Raw genomic sequence first — 24,951 nt, 5'->3', positions numbered from 1 at the left:
TAAAGATGAAAGTTATAAGCCGCCTCTGTGCCTTTCTGGCCGCATCCACCTTCTGGCCCAAAAGGGCCTGCTGGGGAGATTTGGTCAGATTAACCTGCGTTAAGGTGTAAACTAAGTTATACACCCTAATCCAAAAACATTGCACCTTGGGGCATTGCCACCAAACGTGGAACATGGTACCCTCCTGACCGCAACCCCGAAAACACAGAGGAGACGCTACCGGAACAAAAGATGCAATCCTAGCCGGCACCATGTACCAGCGTAGCAGTACCTTATGATTAGCTTCTATGATTGAGGTGTTAATCAATGACCTGGAGGCCTCTGAGTCTTGAGCCATGACATGCCAGTCCGCCAAGTCAAAAGTGTCCTGGACATCAGTTTCCCAGCGGTCCATATAAGGAAGTTTAACAGGCGAGAAAGATAACACATTATAAATCATGGAGATATAACCTTGCATCTTATCATATTTGCGGCACAAATATTCCATAGACGTCATTGTTGTCAGATCTGAGAGACGAGACAGTGAACCCAAATAGTGTTCAATTTGAGTGTATCTGAAATATTCAGACTGAGGCAAGGCGTATTTGTCTACCAGCTGCTGTCGTTTGAGGATACCCCTATGATCACAGAAGTCCGCTATGCGGATCAGACCCTTGTTCGTCCACCATTGAAAAGATCTGGGGAGAGACCCGGGGGGGGGAACCCGCTATTATTGAGAATGGGGGCCATGAGAGTATGTGGAGACCGAAAGGCATGTGTTCTGGACAGCCGATCCCAGATGGCTAGAGAGTGTGATAAGGCTGGGCAGAGAACAGGAGGGCGTTCTTTGGGTGGCAACCACATAATATGGGAGACCTCCCGATCTGGTACTGAACTGGCTTCCAATCTCATCCAAGCCGTAGGGGACTGGTGAGAATGATATTGTGCCAATTGGGCCATTTGCGCCGCATAATAATATTTCATCAGGTTCGGCACCCCCAGCCCACCCCTGGATTTAGGAGTATAGTGCGTTTTCTTATTCACCCTAGGTCTCTTGTTCCCCCAGATGAATGAAAGAACATTGCCTTAAAATTTTAGCACGTCAGTCCTCCGCAAAGCAATCGGCATCCTTCTAAACAAGTACAGCACCCTCGGGACGACGTTCATTTTGACAGAATGCAATCTACCAAACCATGAGGGGGGATGCAACGACCACCTTCCCATGCAACTATCGATTTCCATGCTTGTATTGTTTGCCTTCCTTGATAAATAAAGAATTTATAAAGAAAAAAAGGAGGGTCAACACTGCAAATATTGACTCTTTGCATAAACTTAATGTAAATGTCAATAAAAGCCTTTGACACTTCTGAAATGCTTGTAATTATACTTATGTATACCATAGTAACATCTGAAAAAAAGATCTAAAAACACTGAAGCAGCAGCAAACTTTGTGAAAATTAATATTTGTGTCAATCTCAAAACATTTGGCCAGGGCTGTAATATATTTGGATGTTTGTAACAGCTAAGTATTTTGATTCCATTATATGATGACAACCAGGGGCATATCTACCATAAGACAAACAAGTAATAGCAGCGGCTTACTAGCCGCTCGATTGCTATTACAAGCAGGGGGATTTGATTGAGTGTTTGTAACAGTAAACCAGAAGCAATGACATGACACCACTTCCGGTTTACTCGGAAACCATCAGCGTCAGTTTTTTTAAATTCTAAAGCATTCAAAAACACACTGATCTTGGTGTTGTGAATGCCTTTAAGTACAGAGGAGGGATTTGGGGGTCTTATAGACTCCAGATCTCTCCATAAAGAATACCTTTACCATACCTTTTTGCTTTCACAAGGATGTTTACATCTTGTGATGAAAAAAATAAAAATAAAGCAACAATGTAAAAATTTAATAAATTAATAATAAAAAAAATGTTAAGTGCCCCCGTCCTCCTGTGCTCGTGCACAAAGGCGAAAGCATGTGTTGGTCCTGCACGCATGCAAATAGTGATTGTCCCAATCATATGAGGTATCAACGCGAACGTCAGATCATCATGAGCAGTAATTATATATATGGCACTTATAAGAATCATGTCTCAGGATCTTATGAGGAAGCCACAGCTGATCACTGTGAATGGCTGCAACTTCCTCATCAGTCCCTGAGACAAGAATCGTATACTGTGGCAAGGGTGGGACAAATTTAGATGGGGTGCCCAATTTTAATTTTGCCTGGGGCAGCACAAAACCAAAATACACCACTGATGACAACATTATTCCAATGCTATGGAAACCTTTACCACTATTTGTTGGTAGAAAAAGACATCAGAGATAACTATACCCTAAATATGCCCCAAACAATAGACTGTTTACAAGTGGCAAGTTTACATTTTACTTTGAATATCAAATTTATGAGTGACCTCACTTGGATTATTACGACTGCAATTACAAAGAATTGACACATTTGGGACTTGAGTGCCTTTACGTAGACAAAATGTATTAACCTTTCAATAGGCTCAAGCCTGAATTGTGAATGGCAAGACATTTGATAGTAGGAATAACAAAGTGTTGGAGGGATAGTAAATATGAACAAAATAAAGTGGGAAAAAAACTGCTAAGAGCATACACAAATAAGGATGGGAAAATATGGCTAGGATCAATTCACAGGGGCTTGTGAGAGTGTGTGCGGAATGAGGATGTTTGACATTCCTGCAATTTTGCTGTGCATTCTTCATTTTATTTTAATTACTATCGTATTTATTGAAAATAATACTCATTTTCTGTAGGTTCACTATACAGCAAGTCACCCATAGGTTGAAAAAATACAGCTTTAAATCCTATTGCAGTAATCTGAAAAGCATTCTGATCTGAAGAGTGCAGAAAAGTTATGCTATTTGCATCATTAATATATTTGTCTAGGGAAAACAAATACCTTTTTTCTGGAGACAACTTTATTTGAACATGGAGAAATTTGCAGGTAGTAGGGTGGAACAGCCAGTTTGGGAGCGTGAAAATATACCACAAGCAAACATGTAACAGTGTTCTACTTACTATAGTTTAACAGTATAGTTAGTTACTTTCCCCATTGTTGATGCTTTTCTTTTCATAGTCAAAAGTATATTAACCACTTCTGGAACAGAAGAATTTGCCCCCTTAATGACCAGGCCATTTTTTGCGATTCAGCACTGCGTTTCTTTCATGGAAAATTGCGTGGTCGTGCAACACTGTACCGAAATACAATTGATGTCCTTTTTTTCCCCACAAATAGAGCTTTCTTTTGGTGATATTTGATTACCTCTGTTATTTTTATTTTTTGTGCTATAAACAAAAAAATGTGACAATTCTGATAAAAAAAAACAATATTTTTCACATTCTGCTAAAAACTATTCCCAAAAAAAAAATGTAAAAATCAAAATTTTTCATCCTTTTAGGCCAATTTGTATTCTGCTACATATTTTTGGTAAAAAAAAAAAAAATCGCAATTTTGATTGGTTTGCTCCAGAGTCGGCTGGCGGTCATTAAGAGGTTATTAAGACATAGATGTAAAAAAAATACAGCGGTTTTAACCCTTCCTTACTCCACCCAAGATTTTGGATTTTCAATCTTCGTGACAATGGTCACAAAGAAAAAAAGAGAATGAATCTCCCTAGAATGGACACAGACCAAAATAGAACCTGACAGGGGTTCTAACCCCCTCACCACTCAATCGAACAGTAAAAAAATAGGTTTGTCTTTATATATTTTAACCCCTTCCCGCCGACTGTACGCAAATATATGTGGCCCCACTGAACTGGGTTTTGTTTTCCACGGGCCGAATATTTGTGCTGGAAAAGTGCTGCATGGCACACTCCCAGCACAGTGAGCAGGGTCTCACTGAGAGCCCCGGGCCCCGTTCTAACGATTGGGACCCGTAACCTCCGATTCCAGGTCACCTGATCACTGTGGTAGCCTCTGATTGGCTATCACAATCATCAGTCACTGTGAAGCCGGCCCCCGTGTAGTCTATCTGTGTGAATGGACGAGACAGCTACATTGTATCTTTCTCTGTCCTTGCAAAGATAGAAAAAATAAAAGTTGTGTAGGAAAAAAAAAATAATTAAAAAAACGAAATAAAAAAAAAAAATACATATATCAAGGTTTGGACTGGGTTTTTTTTCTTTTAAATTAGTATCAGTGTCAGTTAGTGTCAGTGTCGGTGTGTTTTAGGCAGGAAAAAAAAAAAGCAAAATGTGCACAATTGTTTTTGGGCTGCACCACGGGTACAAACAACAACTAACATACACATAAGTAGTATTGCTGCAATAGTCAGGAGCAGGTGAATCTATTTTGGGTTGTTCTTTGGTGGGGAATTATGGTAGTAGCAAAAAATATATAGCTACATTTTAAGAAAAAAATGATTTTGTTTTTTACTGTTTTGGGCCAGTTTTCCTTAGATAATAAAAATAAAATCAGGAGATCTCCATTACCATTTACCACCAAATGAAAGCCCAATTAAAAAAAAAAAAAACAAGGTATAATCCACCTGGATGCACAAAGTAGTTCTGATGATATGTACAGGTTTACTAACTCAAAGTTGCAAAATTGGGCTTAGGCATTAAGATTTGTTTTACCCTTAGGCACAAATGGGGTTACTATTCGTTTTCAAGAATATAGTAAAATATGTACAGCCTTAAGTGCCTCAGTACACATTGTTGTACATACAACCCATTAATGTTTATTCTACTCTTTTCACAGTCTTTAACTCAGTTTCTGGGTTGGTCTGTTCTGAACACGGATACATATGACAAAATGAACAAGCTGGAAAATCGCAAAGATATTGCACAAGACATGGTGATGTACCACGTGAAGTGCAGTAAGGAGGAAATGCAAGACATCTTGGTAACTTGTGTTCTGTTTTTTATTTTGTATATTTTAATATGTTATGTTCTTTTGTTAGCATATAAGCCACTTGCCTACTGGCCCTGTTCTGACACTTCTCACATAAGTGTAAAAATCTTCTTCTTTTTTTTTTTTTTGCTAGAAAATTACTTAGAACCTACAAACATTATATAATTTTTTAAGCAGAGGCCCTCCAGAATAAAATGGTGCGTGTTGCAACTTTTTACATCACACAGTATTTGTGTAGCAGTTTTTCTAACACAATGTTTTTGCAAAAAATACACTTTAATGAATTTAATGCACAAAAACACAATATAATACCCAATTGTTTGGTAAAATATAAAAGATCATGTTATGCTGGGTCAATAAATATCTAACATGTCACTCTTTAAAATTGCGCACAGCTGTGGAACGATGCAAAATGACGGTACTTAAAAAAATCCCTATATACAGCACTTTATAAGCCTTTACTGGTCACCAATTTAGCGTTACACAGGAGGTCTGGTGCTAGAATTATTTCTCTTGCTATAATGTTCATGGCTATACCTCACATGTGTGGTGTGAACGCTGTTTACATATGCATGTATGTGTTTGCCTTTGCATGTAAGCACAGAGGGGGACACTTTAATTTGTTTTACTTTTCTTTTTTACACTGTCTCTTTAAAAAGAAAAAAAAAAACGTTATTGATATTACAAGGGATGGACAACACTTCCACTGATAGGCAAGGACATGTACTCTTTACTGAGATATCTGGTGTCTAATAGATCCCAGATCTCTCCTCTGTCCTTAAAAGCATCTGATCAAACCGATATTGGTTTGATCAGATGCTTTCATAGGCTGGTAATGGCCTGTGTTCATGGGACCAAAACCGGAGGTGACAACATACTCATTGTTTTCAGTTTCTTAGGCCAAAAAAATGATCGGGGACATTACGGTCCTTTGTCTTTTTATAGTAAGCCGGCAGGACTGGTAGACTGGGAGAACCCAGGAAGGAGGTGGGGGAGGGACCCCCTTCCGTCACATGTAAAAGCAATCCAGCTGCTTTTTAGCTGCTAGGATTGCCTTTACATTGTAGAGCTTTACTGGCTGAAAAGATTGATTCTGGGGTCAGTATTGCAGCTGCAGCCATGGTCCCGGGATAATAATTTTAACCAGAGGACGTACGGGTACATCCTCTAGGGGGAAGAGGTTAATTTATATTATTTATGAATTTTTAATTCATTCCTTGTTTCTTCTCAGTGGAATGTTTTGTTGATAAACTCATCGCAGCTGAGTACTGCCTTTGTATAGCTTCAATTTTTTTATTTTTTTTTATTTGGCTGGTCTAAATAGGATCCAGTGTTGTTAGGGTTTCAATAACTGACTGCTTTCCTGTTCGCAATATTTTTATCCAATAAACCAAATGAGTCAGTAAACACAGCCAGGACACTAGTTACCACTGCACATATTCTGATCCGGAAGATATATATAAACATCTAAGAGTGCTAGCAGAATCTTCCTATAATAAAACTTACAGTAATAAAATCATCAGCACAAACATAAATGCTTACTTGAAAACTCAAAAAGAAAATCTCCTTTATAACAAAGAAAAAAAAAATAGCCGTTTATCTACAATAATCGCATACTAGACAGTACTGGAAGGGATAAGAAAGATAATCAGAGTTTCAACCCATCATAACAGAGATTGAAACAGTAAAATAAATAGAGCAGCAACCCCCAATGCTGGCCTTTAGGCAAGCACCCAACCTCAGACATACACTATATTACCAAAAGTATTGAGACACATGCCTTTACACGCACATGAATTTTAATGGCATCCCAGTCTTAGTCTGTAGGGTTCAATATTGAGTTGACCCACCCTTTGCAGAGAGGGGGTATTATGGTGTGGAGTTGTTTTTCATGGGTTGGACTTGGCCCGTTAGCCCCAGTGAAGGGAATAGTTTGGGGAGGGCCCCTTCCTGTTCCAACATGACTGCGCACCAGTGCACAAAGCAAGGTTCCCAAAGACATGGATGAGTGAGTTTTGGGTGGATGAACTTGACTGGCCTGCACAGAGTTCTGACCTCAACCCGATAGAACACCTTTGGGATGAATTAGAGTGCAGACTGCGAGCCAGGCCTCCTCGTCTAATATCAGTGCCTGACCTCACAAATGCGCTTCTGGAAGAATGGTCAAACATTCCCATACACTCCTAAACCTTGTGGACAGCCTTCCCAGAAGAGTTGAAGCTGTTATAGCTGCAAAGGGTGGGCCAACTCAATATTGAAGCCTACGTACTAAGACTGGGATGCCATTAAAGTTCATGTGCGTGTAAAGGCAGGCGTCCCAATACTTTCGGTAATATAGTGTAAATTAATCAACAGGAAACCTCATTCTGATTAAAGAAACTCAAACATGATAAAACCTTGCAACAATAAATGCTGCACAGCCACCTCAATCCATTAAAAAGTGTCAGACAAACAAAAGGTACCCTAAAAAATCATAGGATCCCCATTCAGTTCAACAAGTGCAACCAGGGATGTGACATTGTGTCACGGAACCATGAACCAGACGTACAACAACAGATAAGTGAAAATAAGACAGCGTTATTGAAAAACAAGCTATAAAGCAAAAGTCCAAACGGATGGCGAAACCGATGCAGAGTCTTTGCGAAGCCAGGGGTCTGGAACCAGCAGGGTAGTCAGACGAAGCCAGGATCAGGAACCAACAGGGTAGTCAGACGAAGCCAGGATCAGGAACCAACAGGGTAGTCAGACGAAGCCAGGAACAGGAACCAGAAGTAGCAGCAGTCTTAGTAGCATGTGAACACAGGAGGACCAAGCAGGGAACTGAAGCCACAGACCTCCTATATATATGAGCTAGGCATCCAGCTCCTCCCAGTGGGAAGGAGGAGCCGCAGGGTGGGAGGCTACAAGAAACCCAGAAACCAAGATGGCCACCAGCACATGTCAAACGAAGGAGAACAGCAAGAAGGTAAGACCATGACAGTACCTCCCCCTCAAGGGCCCCTCCTCCGCGGAGTAAAGAACGGTTTCTGAGGGAAGCGTGCGTGGAAGGCTCGGAGCAAGGCAGGAGCATGGACATCTGCGGAGGGAACCCAGGAACGCTCCTCTGGACCATAACCACGCCAATGAACCAAAAACTGCACCCGACCGCGGACCAGGCGTGAGTCCAGGATATTGCTCACCTCATACTCCTCACGATTGCCCACTCGGACCGGACGAGGCCGAGGAACCGAGGAAGTGAAACGATTACACACCAGAGGCTTCAACAGGGAGACATGAAACACGTTGGAGATCCGCATGCCAGGAGGAAGCGCAAGGGCATAGGCTACCGGGTTTACCCTGCGAAGCACTCGGAAGGGACCAACAAAGCGAGGCGCCAGCTTGGGAGTGGGCACTCGAAGGTTGAGGTTGCGGGTGGACAACCATACACGGTCTCCGGCCTGGTAGGAAGGAGCAGGCGCTCGTCTGCGATCAGCCTGGAGTCTCTGGCGCTGCGCAGAGACCTCAAGGGACTTCTGGATCTGTACCCAAGAAGCACGTAGGACGGAAAGGTGATCCTCCACAGCCGGAATATCCTGGGGAGAGAATACCTCCGGTAACACGGCAGGTTGGAACCCATAGTTGGCCATGAAGGGAGACGTCCCAGAGGAAGAGTTCACCGCCGTGTTCCTGGCAAACTCAGCCCAAGGCAGGAGGTCAACCCAATTGTCTTGGTGATCGGAGACATAGCAACGAAGGAATTGCTCCAAGGCCTGATTGGATCGTTCTGCGGCCCCATTGGACTGAGGGTGGTAGGCCGAGGAGAAGGAGAGATGAATCCCCAACTGGGAGCAAAAGGCGCGCCAGAACCTGGACACAAACTGACTCCCCCGATCCGACACAATCTCCTTGGGCAAACCGTGCAACCGGAAGACCTCCCTGGCAAAAATCGTGGCCAACTCCTGTGCAGAGGGTAACTTCTTGAGAGGAACACAGTGACACATTTTGGAAAACCGATCCACAATCATGAGAATGACCGTATGGCCTCGGGATGCAGGGAGGTCCACAATGAAATCCATCCCCAGGTGTGACCATGGGCGCTCCCCGGTGGCTAAGGGTTGCAGAAGGCCCAACGGAAGGTGCCAAGGGGACTTACTCTGGGCACAAACGGAGCATGCCGCTACATATGCGGCGATGTCGGAACGTAGGGAAGGCCACCAGAACAGACGTGAAACAGCCCAGGACAGCTGATTCTTTCCAGGATGCCCCGCGGTCTTGGAGTTATGGTAGGTTCGCAACAACCGAGTGCGCAACTCCTCAGGCACAAAACATCTGCCGTTGGGTCTCCCAGAGGGAGCACCAGATTGAGCCGCCAAAATCTGCTCACCCAGGGGAGAGGTCAGGCTGGTGCGAATGGCAGCCAGGATCTGATTCGGAGGTATGACCGAAGTCGGAATCGACTCCTCCCTGGACAGGTCGGAGTACTGCCGTGATAAGGCATCAGCCCTGATGTTCTTGGAACCGGGTAGGTAGGAGACCACGTAATTAAAACGTGACAAGAACAGAGCCCATCTGGCCTGACGTGGTGTCAATCTCTTGGCCTCAGAGAGGTAGGTCAGATTCTTGTGGTCCGTCAGGATGAGGACCGGAACCACCGAACCCTCGAGCAAGTGCCTCCATTCTTTAAGAGCCTGCACGATGGCCAATAACTCCCTGTCACCAATCTGGTAGTTGCACTCCGCGGAAGACAGTTTCCGGGAGTAAAACCCACAAGGAAGCAGAGGACCCTCTGGTGTTCTACGCTGAGACAGAAGGGCGCCTACTCCCGTCTCAGACGCGTCCACCTCGAGGACAAAGGGCAACCCAGGGTTGGGATGCGACAGAATCGGAGCCGACACAAAGGCGGACTTTAGAGCCTCAAAAGCTCGGATGGCCTCGGGCGGCCAGACCTGGGAATTACTGCCCTTCCTGGTCAGATCCGTGAGAGGCTTGGCTAGCATGGAAAAGTCCCTGATGAACTTCCGATAATAATTGGCGAAGCCCAAAAAGCGCTGCAGGGAGCGAAGACCACTGGGCTGGGGCCACTGTAAGACAGCCGAAACCTTCTCAGGATCCATGGAGAACCCCTCAGCGGAAATGATGTAACCTAAGAAGGTTACCTGGGATCGGTGAAATTCGCATTTCTCAAGCTTACCGAACAGCTTGTTCTCTCGTAACCGTTGCAACACTCGTTTGACATCCAGAATGTGGGTCTCCATGGACTCAGAATATACCAAGATGTCATCCAGGTAGACCACCACACACTGCTGCAACAGGTCACGGAAAACATCGTTGATGAATTCCTGAAAGACTGCGGGCGCATTGCACAGCCCAAAGGGCATAACCAAGGATTCATAATGACCGGTCCTGGTGTTAAACGCGGTCTTCCACTCATCGCCCGCCTTGATCCTTACGAGGTTATATGCCGCCCTCAGGTCGAGTTTGGTAAAGACCGTGGCCCCTTTAAGGCGATCGAACAGCTCGGAAATCAAGGGTATCGGGTAAGCGTTCTTGATCGTGATGCGATTGAGACCCCTGTAATCGATGCAAGGCCTCAACTCACCGCCCTTCTTTTTCACAAAGAAAAATCCAGCCCCTGCCGGGGACGAGGATTTGCGAATGTGTCCACGTGAAAGCGCCTCCCTCACGTACTCCTCCATGGCCTCATTCTCCGCTACCGACAGTGGATAGACTTTGCCACGAGGAGGAACGGCACCAGATTGTAACTCGATGGCACAATCGTATGGGCGGTGCGGAGGTAGGGCAACCGCGCGCACCTTATCGAATACATCCCGGTACTCCTCGTATTCAGGGGGCAACAGAGAGTCCGAGGAAGTACACAGCAACTTGACAGGCCCATGGATGCAACTAGTCCCACACTGCGGTGACCACGAGAGGATCTCGGCCGATCTCCAATCGAAAATCGGATTATGCTTCTGGAGCCAGGGGTACCCCAAGACCACCGAGTAGTGTGGAGACGAAATAACCTGGAAGCAGACCGACTCTCTGTGGACGGCACCAATGGCTAACCCCACTGGAAGGGTCTCATGAGTCACGTGTGGCGGCAGAAGGGGTCTGCCGTCTATCGCCTCAAGAGCCAGAGGAGAACCTCGGGCCTGCAGAGGAATGGAATTGGCGGCAGCGAACACACTATCAATGAACAAACCACCAGCACCAGAGTCCACCAACGCCTGGGTCGTCACCGAGCCCCGGACCCAGGAAAGGACAACAGTGATCAGTGGTTTGTCAACACGGGAAACCGGGGACGAGGAGACTCCACCCAAGATCTGACCCCGACAGGATCTCAGGTGCGAGCGTTTCCCTGGACGGTTCGGACATGCCAACCGAAAATGCCCACCGAGACCACAGTACATGCATCGGCCCTCGCGTCTCCGGAGTACCCTCTCCCCCTCGGACAGGCGAGCAAACCCCAGCTGCATGGGTTCACCCCCAGACAAGTCATCCCCAGGAGGCGTGGGAGGAGAGGGAGGCACGGGTGGGACAACAAAGGTAGGCGCCAATCTGTTAGGAAGCCTCCGCAGACTCTCCTTAAAGGAAGGTCTCTCCCTGAGTCTGGTGTCAATCAAAATCAGGAAAGAAATAAGAGACTCGAGCTCCACTGGTAGGTCCTTAGCTGCAACCTCATCCTTCAAGGCATCCGAGAGACCATGAGAGAAAGCAGCGACCAGAGCCTCATTATTCCAGCCCACCTCTGCTGCCAGGGTACGAAACTCAATGGCGTATTCAGCTACGGATCGTGAACCCTGTCTGATGGACATAAGGAGCTTCGCAGCAGAGGCAGCACGAGCCGGCACATCGAATACCTTCCGAAGAGAAGCAACAAAACCGGAAAACTCGGCAACCACCGGATTGTTGTTCTCCCATAAAGGGCTGGCCCAGACCAAGGCCTTGTCCGAGAGCAGCGAGATTAAGAAGCCCACCTTTGATCTCTCAGTAGGAAAGGCATGTGGCAGCAACTCGAAATAAATGCCCACCTGGTTAAGGAAACCTCGGCACTGAGTTGGCTCTCCCCCAAAGCGCTGTGGAAGGGGGGCAGAACCGGACATACCCCGAAACACCGCGGGCGCAACAACAGGTGTCGGGGTAGACTCTGGCGCAACAACCGGAGCGGCAGTAGGAGCGGACCCAGGAGCGACAACCGACCCATCGGCAACGGGAGCGAAATGAACCGTGCGTTCAAGCAGGGTTTGCAACGCCACGGCGAACTGACCCAACAGGTGATCCTGCAAATCAAGTCTGGCAACCAGCGTGGGTAGTGAGGATGGCCCTGTACCGTCAGAATTCGTGGCCTGTGGTACCGTGCGTTCAAGCAGGGTTTGCAACGCCACGGCGAACCGACCCAACAGGTGATCCTGCTGATCAAGTCTGGCAACCAGCGTGGGTAGCGAGGATGGCCCTGTACCGTCAGAATTCATGGCTTGGTCCTAATGTCACGGAACCATGAACCAGACGTACAACAACAGATAAGTGAAAATAAGACAGCTTTATTGAAAAACAAGCTATAAAGCAAAAGTCCAAACGGATGGCGAAACCGATGCAGAGTCTTTGCGAAGCCAGGGGTCTGGAACCAGCAGGGTAGTCAGACGAAGCCAGGATCAGGAACCAACAGGGTAGTCAGACGAAGCCAGGATCAGGAACCAACAGGGTAGTCAGACGAAGCCAGGAACAGGAACCAGAAGTAGCAGCAGTCTTAGTAGCATGTGAACACAGGAGGACCAAGCAGGGAACTGAAGCCACAGACCTCCTATATATATGAGCTAGGCATCCAGCTCCTCCCAGTGGGAAGGAGGAGCCGCAGGGTGGGAGGCTACAAGAAACCCAGAAACCAAGATGGCCGCCAGCACATGTCAAACGAAGGAGAACAGCAAGAAGGTAAGACCATGACACATTGTTGAGATTGGACAGACAAATAATGATTCTACGTAGATTCTATGTGGGGCATGATTTCACACAACCAGACCATTCTATGGAAGGTATAATTTTTTTGGTTCTTATGGGGAATTTAAAAATACTCAGGAAAGGAAAACCTTTAAACATCGAATGATAATTCTGTTTGACACAAAAGATATTAAACTTAATGTGAACCTCACTACCAAGTTTTATTACCATTCTCACCTCAGTGACTCTCCACCGAACTCCCCCATTCCCCCATACCTTAGCTCTCCTCATCTGCTTATATGACTATATTTAGTTGCCATCTGTTGTTTTATTTTATTTTCAGAGATTGGAGTTCTTCACATTTTGCTAATGCTTTGTGTATAAGTACTGCTTGAACCCAAGAAGGGAGTATGCCCCAAAAGCCTAAAAATGTAACTGTTAGCGCAAACAAGAAAAGTATCACGAACAGTACTCAACTGTGTTGTTGCAAGTGCACTAATATGGCAACAAGCAACTTAAGCTTAGTAAACCCAGTTATATAAATAAAGTCAAACTTTATTTTCTGTCTAGCGGTAAGAGCAGCCACACAAGTTACCACACCAATAAGTGAACACAAAGTCTAATAAATCACATTTCCATAATGGTACTCTGGTCCTTAATCCTTCGACAAAGTAAAAGATAATTAACAACTGTGCTTTCTTTTTTACCTTTGTGAAAGATTAGGGAAATAAAGAAGCGCTACAGAACTGTATGTAATTATTATTTGTATATAAGAACATTAGTATTTATGGAACATACACATTTTATCCTAAATAAACATCTTATAACTTTTCATACATCATGTGCCTTTTTTCCTTACCCCCAGTCATACTATATTATGAATGATTTGTGCTATCTGGTCTTTTTTTAGCCATCCCGCGCAAAGCTTGGAAAGGAACTTGAACAGTGTGAAGAAAATGAAATTTCACAACTCCTTGTACGTACAAAATAACAAAAGAGAACTTATAGCATAATTTCCTCAAATAATAATAATAATGATAATGCTTTTAATATTGCTAAAATCAACAACATATTTCAATAAATATATACTGTATATATAATTATTAAAGTATTGAACTTTCCCTTTCTCTCCAATTTTTAGAAAAAAGAATTACCAGGGCCACAAAAGTTTGAAATTTATGAATTCCGCTTCTCAGATTTTGACTGCACTGAAATAGATCTTGTGAAGTGTGGAATCCAGATGTATTATGAACTTGGAGTGGTAAAAAAGTTTCAAATACCCTCAGAGGTAATTTCTGCTGATGAGACAAACTGTCCTGGGCTCAGTTTGAGTAGAGTGAGGCAAACTTCAAAGAAGTTTGGATGCCGAACCTGAACCCTGTGAAGTCAACGGGAGCCAAATATGTCAAATTAAAAATACACATTTTCTGGGCTAATAGGCAAGGGGGTGTCAAATAGCAGGGGGGTTGGCACTGCCCTGAGGAACATGTACCAATAAAAGCATAAAATGTAATTCCATGCAGTCGTCATCAGTGATGTTTTAGCACTGACATTTATAAAGGAAAAAATTATTTTAAATGGCAGAAAACAAAAACGGTGAAAAGACCACAAGGGTCCCCCAAAATACACAGAAGACTTCTAAGGGTCTGTTGTGTATTGTGGGGATATTTGGAGGGGTTTATGTACTGTTTTTTTTTTACTTTTAAAAGATGCCATTAAGTTTTATTTAGCGATAATTTAAATGTTTTCTTTGTAAATGTCATTTTTGCTTTAGCACATCATACATCAAAGAATAGAAAAAAAAAATTGCATAGAGTCCCTCCCAAAATGCACGTAAGGCCCTTTGCATGTCAGACCCTCTGATATGAACTTTAGGTGGGTACTTCATGCAAAAAAGTGAGGTCAACTTGGAAATCTATACCAGACTTTTAGGCAAAATAAATAAAATAATATGTGGTGTCCCACTAAAAATCCATATTAGACACTTAATCTGAGCATGCAGTCTTGCTCCCCAGAAAAGGAAGGAAGGCAAGCATGTGCCCCCCCAAAGGATACCAAGCCACATGCCTAGCATGGGAAGGGTGGCCTGGAACTCATCCCCACCTTTGGCTGGTGGTTGTTGCTGTCTGTGGGTGCGGTGACTTCTCAGAATCTAGAGGCCCCCCTTTATTAATAAGGGTGCCCCCAGATACTGACTCTTTCCCCACGTGAGTACTCCTAGCATTAAAGACACTAAATTGTTTGACAAGTCCTTTTAAAAAAAAATGAAAATCCTCAAAAAAGGCCCAATCACGATGCCTGCCAACTCACCAAAAAAAAAAAAAAAAAAAAAAACCACCAAGGACACAAAGACGAATGATAGCTCCTGGAATTATATAAAGGAAGGGGCAGGAATGTTGGTGACATCATTGCCCGAATATGGCCATTCATTCAGCATTTGGATGAACACTGAACCCATCCGTAAAAAATTTCTCTACCAAATACCTATGGTAAGCCTTCAAAGTATGTTGAACTTGTATAGATTTTAAAAACTGCAAATAAGGTAGGCTGGATTTAACCCTACATTGCTAGAGATCTTATTGTGTCTGCTCCATTGCAGAATCAGTACAGCATATACATATTTAATAAAGATTCCTTCAACTTTTTGCATAGGGCAAAAATATTTTTTAAGGAGATGTTTAGCTTTTTAGTAATATCTTAGATAAACATGTGCTAATACTGTCTCTTAATGCAGTATCATTTTAAAAAATGTGCCTCTCCTAAAAATAAATAGAAAAATACTTAAAAAACAATACAATCTTTAATAAACAGGAAGATAGCTTCCACCTTTACCTTCTGTTTATTTTGTAGGTAAGATCAATATTTTTTAATTTGAGGCCTTACAAACTGTTACAAAATATAAGTATTTTGGGTGTTAAAATCAGTACCTTTTTCTGAGTGACAGATAGATGGTCCTGTGGAACTAAAGAATCGCAGTAACAATACAAAAGATCTCCTGTTAATGAGAATCTCCTTTTAATGCCCCCGCGACCTCTGTAACCAGAATTTATAATATTAATGTGTAATATTTATCACTACATAATGCTGCAATTTTTTTGCCATTGATATCCACTAAATACGCCGATTGAGCAATACATGCAGGTAATACAGAACAGTCAGGGGCCCCCTGTTTTGATCCCAGAGCTGGCATTCCCCCTAGGACCAAGTAGAAAGTGCCTGCACATAGAGGAACTGCATTTCAGGATTGATAGGTGAACTGGCTGTTGTGCCATTTTTATTGTACTTCATGTCATTGTTTTTTATGACCTTTAACATTCTCATTAATTTACTCAGGCACTGGTAAGGTTTATGTATGCAATGAAGAAAGGATATAGGAAAGTTACCTATCACAACTGGCGTCATGGATTCAATGTTGCCCAAACTATGTTCACCCTCTTGATGGTATGTACTAACCAAGTATAAGTTTTTTATGTGTTCAGTAGAAAATCCTTTATATTACCTTTCCCAAGAATAAAAAGGTGTAATGACAGATGCGATTTCTTCCCATCATGCTAACACCAGTTGATAAATGATAAACCTTTAAATTCTAGACAATCGTAAACTCTGTAATTTTCAATTTTTTTAAGGATGAGTACAAATGGGCAAATGTCTCCGTGAGAGATGGTAAGACTTTTGGTCATCCTGTAATGATTCAGAATCCATGGGGACCTGTAGTTTTTGTTCAAAAATTTTTTTTATGGTGCATGTGTGGTGAAAGTCCTTTTTACATGGATTATAAAAACTTTCAAAATAGAGTCTCGAGGATATCTGCCAACAAATCTCAACATAATTTTCCAATAAATCACTTCTAGCGTTCAAAACAATCTGTTGCCACATCTCTGTTTTAGTTTATTGTCACAATCAATTTTCTAATTGGTAGCATTGGCTGTAGACCTTGGTGTGGGCTGAGTCAGCCCCTGACTTTTAATATACCCTAAATACTCTAACAGTGGGGTTCCCCTACTATAGTTTAAAGTGAAGCAAATGTCATCAGCACAACAAGGATTCCTCAAAAGGGATTTTATTTTGTGGTCACATGATAAACATACAGCAAAGTTTCGGAGCCACGCAGGGCCCCTTCGTCATGCAAGTGACCTTCGTCACTTGCCTGACAAAGGGGCCCTGAGTGGCTCCAAAACTTTGATGTATGTTTATTATGTGAACCTAAAAATAAATCCCTTTTCGAGGAATCCTTGGTGTGCTAATGACATTTGCTTCACTTTAATCATCATGTTTTGCAGCCTGTGGTCATTACAGCACCCAGCATTACTGAACAGCCAGTTTCTTGAATTTGTGCGTAGGGAATACTGCACTTGGACCCGCTATAGTTCCTGACTTGGGAACTATGTTGCATTGTCAATAATATGAAATATACCAACAGGCAGGTTGGGCATCACTCATAATAGCCAGAGGTGTACAGATCTAAGAACACATCTTACCAACCAAGTCCGAAAAATTTAAGGTGGGTTAGCTATTTAGCATCTACAAAAAAGTGAAATATCAATTCTTGATTAGTAATTCTGGTGATCTACTGTTGTGTTTGTGTAGTTAACAAATAGTAACAATACATTACTTTTTTTTTTTGTTTAGTTTTGAATAGGGTTGGAATGAAGTGGAAGGTATAAAATATCTGTCAATTCTTTGTTGCTGTTTCTGTCCTATTTTGGAGACTATTCTCTTACTTCTTGTCTTTATGAAAATGTTAGAACAGGAAGTAAGGAAAAATCTCCTAACTTCCAATAATTTTGATAGATGTCAGACAGTCTGTTTGTCAGATGTCAGGGGTAAAGCAATAATCTATCTTATATTAAAAGGGCATTAATAAGGTAAACATAATTTACAGAAAATAAATATTCTATATACATATGTGTGGTAATGAAGCTGCCCTTTTTTGCAGACTGGGAAACTGAAACGTTATTACACAGATCTAGAAGCCATGGCTATGGTGACTGCTGGATTTTGTCATGATATAGACCACAGAGGAACAAATAATCTTTACCAGATGAAGTATGCAGTTTTATTTTCTAAAGTAAAAAATGTAACTATATATGGTAGAATAGTTTGTAGTTTGCTTTTAAACTCTATACATTCCGGTAAACTCAATGCAATTATTTTCACTTGATCAATAAAGGATCAATAATTTTGACTACTGAACAATCACACACTTGGAAAATCTGTACGTTTAACATAGTTACATAGTTACATAATAGTTGAGGTTGAATAAAGACAAAAGTCCATCCAGTTCAACCTGTGTAGGTGTGTGTGGGCGTATTAATTTCCCATACTCCCGAATGTTTTGGTCCTTGAGATGCACGTCCAAGAGTCTTTTAAAAGTAGCCATACTCCCCGCAGTAACTACCATTTGTGGAAGAGAGTTCCACAATCTTATTGCCCTTACTATAAAAAATACCCCTTGCATAGCCTGAGGTTAAATCACTTCTCCTCTAATCGCATTGAATGGCCATGTGTCCTCTTACACTCCTTGCAACTGAATAGTTTTTTTTTCCTATGCTGAGATCCCAGTTGAGGTATTTGTAAATCGCTATCATATCTCCTCTCAGGCGTCTCTTCTCCAGGGAGAATAAATCAAGCGCTTGTAAACGCTCCTCATAATTTAGGTCCTCCAATCCCCTAATTAGCATAGTTGCCCTTCTTTGGACTCTTTCTATTTCCAGTTAACAGTGGGCAAACTGCTGCGGAGATGAAGTGCAGGCACCTGGAGGTACACATACCTGCATCAGCCTCCCAACGCCTCCTGCCATGGCTGAATCTCAAGCCGTTTAGACAGGCAAAGCTTTGGATGTTGCCGAAGCTTGCCCACTTTCAGTCTTTTGTGCATTCCTGTATGCTAGTTAGGCTGTTTATCCTACTAATGATCCAATGGGAATGTGTTTCCTTTAAATCGCCCAGCATTTTATTGGGCAGTTAATGTGAACACTGTTTCACTTTATTCAGTAGGGTTTAAAAAATACAAACATGTGGGACTTTGTAACTGCCATATAATACATCTATATCTCAGTACATATGTATGTTAATAACATAGGTTACAACATTTACAGCAAATGTACTAAGATACAGATGTATTAGATGGTTTTGACCTCGAATTAGGATATTTTAATGCCAATGCCAAGTGGTGACAATATTTTTAAAACTCCTGGTGACACTTTTTTATATGTTCTAATAAAGAATAGTGTTTTATGGCACATTAAAGTCCCATATGTTTATGATTAATTTTTTTCTCTTTATCCGTATATTGGGGGATATGGTGCCTGGTAATCTCCCATCATTCCTCTTTTTCTGATACATTATTCATTAGAATTTGTTAAGGTAATAGTCACTTTCTTTCAGGGATATTTTCTATTTCTTTTTTTATTTATCCCCCTCAAACTTTAAATCCCCTCAAGCCTTTTTGCCTTTTAGAAATACATTTTTTGTTATTGTTATTAAACAGTGATTACTCTGCTAGGGTTGAAAAAGCTGCCCTAAAACACTGCTTGCATAAATTAAAAAATATACACACATGAGAAGTAGAATTACATACCGGTAGTTACATAGTTAGTCTGGTTGAAAACAGACACAAGTCCATCCAGTTCAGTCAGTAGAAGGGAAAAAAAAAATTATACAATCCTTTACTGTATACACAATCCTATACTCACATTTGATCCAGAGGAAGAAAAAAAAAACAATAAAACATAATCAAATTTGCTCCAGCGGGGGAGTTGTTATTGTTCTCATCCTTTAACCACTTCCCGTCCACCATATAGCAAAATGACGGCCGCAAAGTGGTTAAGTTGTCCTGACTAGGTGTCATATGACGTCTAGCAGAATAAGCCGCTCGCGCGTGCCAGCGAGGGTGCACAGCACGGCGATTGGTGGTGTGGTGTGTCGCACTGACACACTGCATCCATACCTCCCAACTTTCAAACTTGAGAATGAGGGACACTTGAGGGGGGTAGAAGCATGTGACCTGCGGTGAAGCATGCTGCAGCAAAAAAATAAAGGCGTGGCCAAACAATAGTGTGGGAGGGGCTTAAGAGCATGGTGGAGTCGCATTGGGAGGTAAAGGACTTGTGCTAGAATGTGGGGTAGAGTGGGGGATAGATATAGATACTAGGGGTGTGCTTTGGGAGGGGAGAGGACTTGTGCTAGAAGGTGGGGAGGGGGGTTAGAAATGTGCTGGAGGGGGCCTTTGGGAGAGGAGGGTACTTGTGCTAGAAGGTGGGGCAGAGGAGATGATTGGATAAATGTTGGGGGGAACTTTGGAAATGGAGGGGGGCGCAGAATTGTACTGGGGGGTCAGATACGTTAAAATAACAGAAAAACGAAACTGTTTAATACTGGTCCCTGCTGTCTATCTCCATCCCGAATGTGGCACTGAGCACTGGGGTTCTGGCGATGCTGCAGGGGCTACTACATGGGGTGCTAAAGGGTAAGGAGTCAGCCCTGGAGCAGCAGAGGTTAGGCTGGGGGGAGCAGAAGACCCAGTCCTCCGGATCCCGCACCAGTGGATGATGCCCGGCACCACCTCCTCCATGCTTGGCCCCATGCTTAGTGACCTTGTAAGGTGGATCCGAGGCAGGGGCAATCTCATCAGAGGAAAGGACTCCCCTGGGTGCAGGTGGCATGCCCCCTCCAACCTTCCCCCACCCTGGCCTTGCTGGAAGTGCTCCTGTCCCTGGTCACAGCTGGGTGCTATCACTTAACAATTGACCTGTCAGGACCCAGAGAATAGATCAGCAAGTTGCTTACCATGAGCAGAACCATCTAGGGGGAGCAGGGCAGTCAGCATGCATAGTGTCTCACCAGGGTCTCAGCTCTCCATAGATCCCCGCGCAGGCAGCACACACCAAAAGCTCCCTTCCCATCCTCTGCTGTGTATGTGCAGGAAGTTGGGCTTGGGGGCGTGGCTGTCTGCGCTGAGCCAATCCACTCCCAGGAACACAGCTTGCTGACAGATCCCTGCTGTCACTAAGAGAAGAGTGACAAAGGCTAGGGTACAGCGCTGTTGCTCGGGGCGACACTGCAACTGACAAAGGGAGGCATCAGAGAGAAGGTGCATGGGGGGACCAGGAAGGGAAGGAAGCAGGAGCAGTCACTGGGGATACACTGTGTATGTGATACCACATATCACCATCTAGTCTCTGTATTGCAACCGACATCTCCCTGCCGGCTGCCTGTTACAATAATGACAGGCAGTTGGCAGGGAGAGGTCAGCTGCAATACCGAGACTGGTCAGACTGCACACTCATATTAGGCTTCTGAACTCCCTGAACAGATAGGAGATATGGATGGTAGTGCAGAGCAGGGAGGCTGTTGAAGGAGCCATGGGAGAGCTGCTCTGCTTTCACTTTCAATTACAGAAGGATAAGCAGGGGGCTTGGCACCTTTTCCCTGGCCAGCAATGTACAGATTCCTCATTCTCTATTAGTGCCAGTTCACACTTCCGCGTTTGCAGAGATCGCATGTAATTCGGAGCGCACTGCTCCTAATTACATGCGATCTGATGTGCGGATGCGAGTTCAGCCATACACTTTGTATGGCTGAATTTGCACTGTATCCGCACCAAACACGCACAGGAGGCTTTTTTTGAGCCGCAGTAGAATCGGATCACATGGTGGTTCACACTAGTGCGATCAGATTCTGTGCGTACTTGCAGATCGCACTGCGATATGCGATCGCAATTGGGGGTGTCGTTAACTTTTAATTGACACCCCCTGCGTATCGCATATGGATGCGATGCTGGAACACGCTGCATATTCGCCTATAAGTGCCCATCAGTGTGGCCTATCAGTGCCCATCAGTGCCACCTATCAGTGTCCATCAGTGCCACCTATGAGTGCCCATCAGTGCTGCATATCAGTGCCACCTATTAGTGCCCCTCAGTGCTGCATATTAGTGCCTCATCATCAGTGTCCATCAGTGCCACCTCATCAGTGTACATCAGTGCCACCTTATCAATGCCCATCAGTGCAGCCTCATCAGTGCCCATTGGTGTAGGGGAAAACTTACTTATTTACAAAATTGTTTAACAGAAACAAAGAAAAAGAAGTCTCAAGATTTTGGGTCTTTTTTTATTTGTATAGCAAAAAAAAATAAATTGTGGTGATAAAATACCATCAAAAGAAAGTTCTATTTGTGAGAAAAAAATGATAAAAATGTTGCTTGGGTACAGCATTGCGTTGCATGACCACGCAATTGTCATTTAAAATGCGACAGCACTAAAAGCTGAATATTGGCCTGGGCAGGAAGGGGGTAGTGCCCTTATTAAAGTGGTAATAGGGGAGCCAGAACAGAGACGTAGAATTTTAATGCTTTAACAACTTTCCAGCATCGTCATTCGTTTGGAAAGAAACTTTCCTCACTTAAGGTAGAGGTATAGGGTTGGGCTTATAATTTAAAGGAAAATCCCTTGCTGAGTTTTTATATAAATTAATTCTGACATCCATAATGTAGTATACACATACAACTCCAATTTCCTGCTTTTGCTTTTTTAGGATGATTTTTTAAAGTGAAAAATCAGGACCCATATGGTGAGATACACAGATCTAGAAAACATTTTGAGAGTTTTATGTTTTTATTTTTGCTAGTATCCTTTTTGCAGAAATTTGTATGGAAATAAAGTTAACAGGAGGGGGAGTAGCAGCATTTTATTAGCTCCAGAAAAGAAGTTCACAAACTAACAAGAGAACAAAAAAAAAAAAATGAAAGAATCATCAGCACAGAAAAGTCACTAGCTACTGGGCACAGAGACTAATCTTTAATTTGCTATGGAACATTTGAGTTCTGACCAAAATGTTTAATTAGTGGAAATTCTAGAATTTTTTTTTTAACTTTGCAACTAAAGACTACATGATTTTTAGACACCTTGCGATTAAACTGATATAGAGACTTTAATCCAAGAACCACATTATCTGCCATTTACTCCTTATTAGTTCTGACCTGGGGGGTCCACAAGGAATTTCCTTAATTTGCTGGGGTTTCCTCTAACTTACTGTTTGGCTATGGGACAGGAAGTGAAAGGAAATCTCCCCAATGAGACACAGATAGCAAAATAAAACCTGGCAGAGGTTATAACCCTTCCTTGTTCTATCCAAAATGAAAAATAAGTTTTTTTCTGTAGTTTGCCTGTAGTGTACTTGAAAGGCTTTTCCTAAATCTAAGAAAGTTATGGCTTAAGAAAAGGAGGTGTATTAGAACTCCCAAAGCTTGAAGAGTACAATATATGCAATTTATTTTATATACAACTGGCATCATCCAAATCAAAGGTAGATAATATAATAATCTCTAAAATGTATGTAAAAGAAAAGTTCTGATAAATCTTGTTGTTATTTTCTACCAGTTCCCATCTTGCCAGTCTCAATCTTTAAATGTTTTGGTGCTTTTCTACCAGTTCCCATCTTACCAGTCTCAATCTTTAAATTTTGTGGTGCTTTTCTACCAGTTCCCATTTTACCAGTCTCAATCTCTAAATTTTGTGGTGCTTTTCTACCAGTTCCCATCTTACCAGTCTCAATCTCTAAATGTTTTGGTGCTTTTTTACCAGTTCCCAGTTTACCAGTCTCAATCTCTACATTTTGTGGTGCTTTTCTACCAGTTTCCATTTTACCAGTCTCAATCTCTAAATTCTGTGGTGCTTTTCAACCAGTTCCCACCTTACCAGTCTTAATCTTTAAATTTTGTGGTGCTTTTCAACCAGTTCCCATCTTACCAGTCTCAATCTCTAAATTTTGTGGTGCTTTTCAACCAGTTCCCACCTTACCAGTCTCAATCTTTAAAATTTGTGGTGCTTTTCAACCAGTTCCCATCTTACCAGTCTCAATCTTTAAATTTTGTGGTGCTTTTCTACCAGTTCCCATTTTACCAGTCTCAATCTCTAAATGTTTTGGTGCTTTTTTACCAGTTCCCAGTTTACCAGTCTCAATCTCTACATTTTGTGGTGCTTTTCTACCAGTTCCCATTTTACCAGTCTCAATCTTTAAATTTTGTGATGCTTTTCTACCAGTTCCCATCTTACCAGTCTCAATCTTTAAATGTTGTGGTGCTTTTCTACCAGTACCCATTTTACCAGTCTCAATCTCTAAAATTTTTGGTGCTTTTTTACCAGTTCCCATTTTATCAGTCTCAATCTCTAAATTTTGTGGTGCTTTTCTACCAGTTCCCAGTTTACCAATCTCAATCTCTAAATTTTGTGGTGCTTTTCTACCAGTTCCCAGTTTACCAGTCTCAATCTCTAAATTTTGTGGAGCTTTTCTATCAGTTCCCATCCTACCAGTCTCAATCTTTACATTTTGTGGTGCTTTTCTACCAGTTCCCATTTTACCAGTCTCAATCTTTAAATTGTGTGGTGCTTTTCTACCAGTTCCAATTTTACCAGTCTCAAGCTCTAAATTTTGTGGTGCTTTTCTACCAGTTCCAATTTTACCAGTCTCAATCTCTAAATTTTGTGGTGCTTTTCTACCAGTTCCAATTTTACCAGTCTCAATCTCTAAATTTTGTGGTGCTTTTCTACTAGTTCCCATCTTACCAGTCTCAATCTTTAAATTTTGTGGTGCTTTTCTACTAGTTCCCATCTCACCAGTCTCAATATTTAAATTTTGTGGTGCTTTTTAACCAGTTCCCATCTTACCAGTCTCAATCTTTAAATGTTTTGGTGCTTTTCTACTAGTTCTCATCTTACCAGTCTCAATCTTTAAATGTTTTGGTGCTTTTCTACTAGTTCTACTAGTTCTCATCTTACCAGTCTCAATCTTTAAATTTTGTGGTGCTTTTCTACCAGTTCCCCTCTTTTACCAGTCTCAATCTTTAAATTTTGTGGTGCTTTTCTACCAGTTCCCATCTTTTACCAGTCTCAATCTTTACATTTTGTTGTGCTTTTCTACCAGTTCCCATCTTTTTCCAATCTCAATCTTTTTATTTCCACTGTTATATAAGCACAAAAATAAACAGAACTACTGGTAGAAAGCAGAGGAGGTTTTACTCTAGTAAACTTACAATTTACACACACCTCCATTCTATCATTTGCATACATCAAACTAATCACAATAGAAAATCTTGTAGAGAGTTTATAAGACATTGCAGCTAAAAGCTACATTTTTTTTGTAAGCCCTCTTTCCAAATGATGACTCATGAAAG

The 24,951-nt window shown here is 42.6% G+C and overlaps 1 protein-coding gene across 1 annotated transcript in view; it reads left to right on the top strand.

Moving 5' to 3' along the window:
- LOC309568894 (rod cGMP-specific 3',5'-cyclic phosphodiesterase subunit beta-like) overlaps positions 1-24,951 on the top strand; it is a gene marked incomplete at its 5' end in the record, with an annotated part of 100,398 nt that overhangs the window by 51,095 nt on the left and 24,352 nt on the right. Inside the window, 5 exons of the mRNA XM_082274673.1 lie at positions 4,714-4,857; positions 13,691-13,756; positions 13,922-14,068; positions 16,114-16,221; positions 17,717-17,826. Coding sequence (XP_082130799.1) covers positions 4,714-4,857; positions 13,691-13,756; positions 13,922-14,068; positions 16,114-16,221; positions 17,717-17,826 — 575 coding nt within the window. The remainder of the gene's footprint in view (positions 1-4,713; positions 4,858-13,690; positions 13,757-13,921; positions 14,069-16,113; positions 16,222-17,716; positions 17,827-24,951) is intronic.

This window comes from Pelophylax lessonae (genome assembly GCF_965119305.1).
Source record: "Pelophylax lessonae genome assembly, chromosome: 1".
NCBI classification, from domain to species: Eukaryota; Metazoa; Chordata; class Amphibia; order Anura; family Ranidae; genus Pelophylax; species Pelophylax lessonae.
The sequence above is the reverse complement of the archived record's forward strand: the minus strand, read 5'-3'. Positions and strand labels throughout refer to the sequence as shown.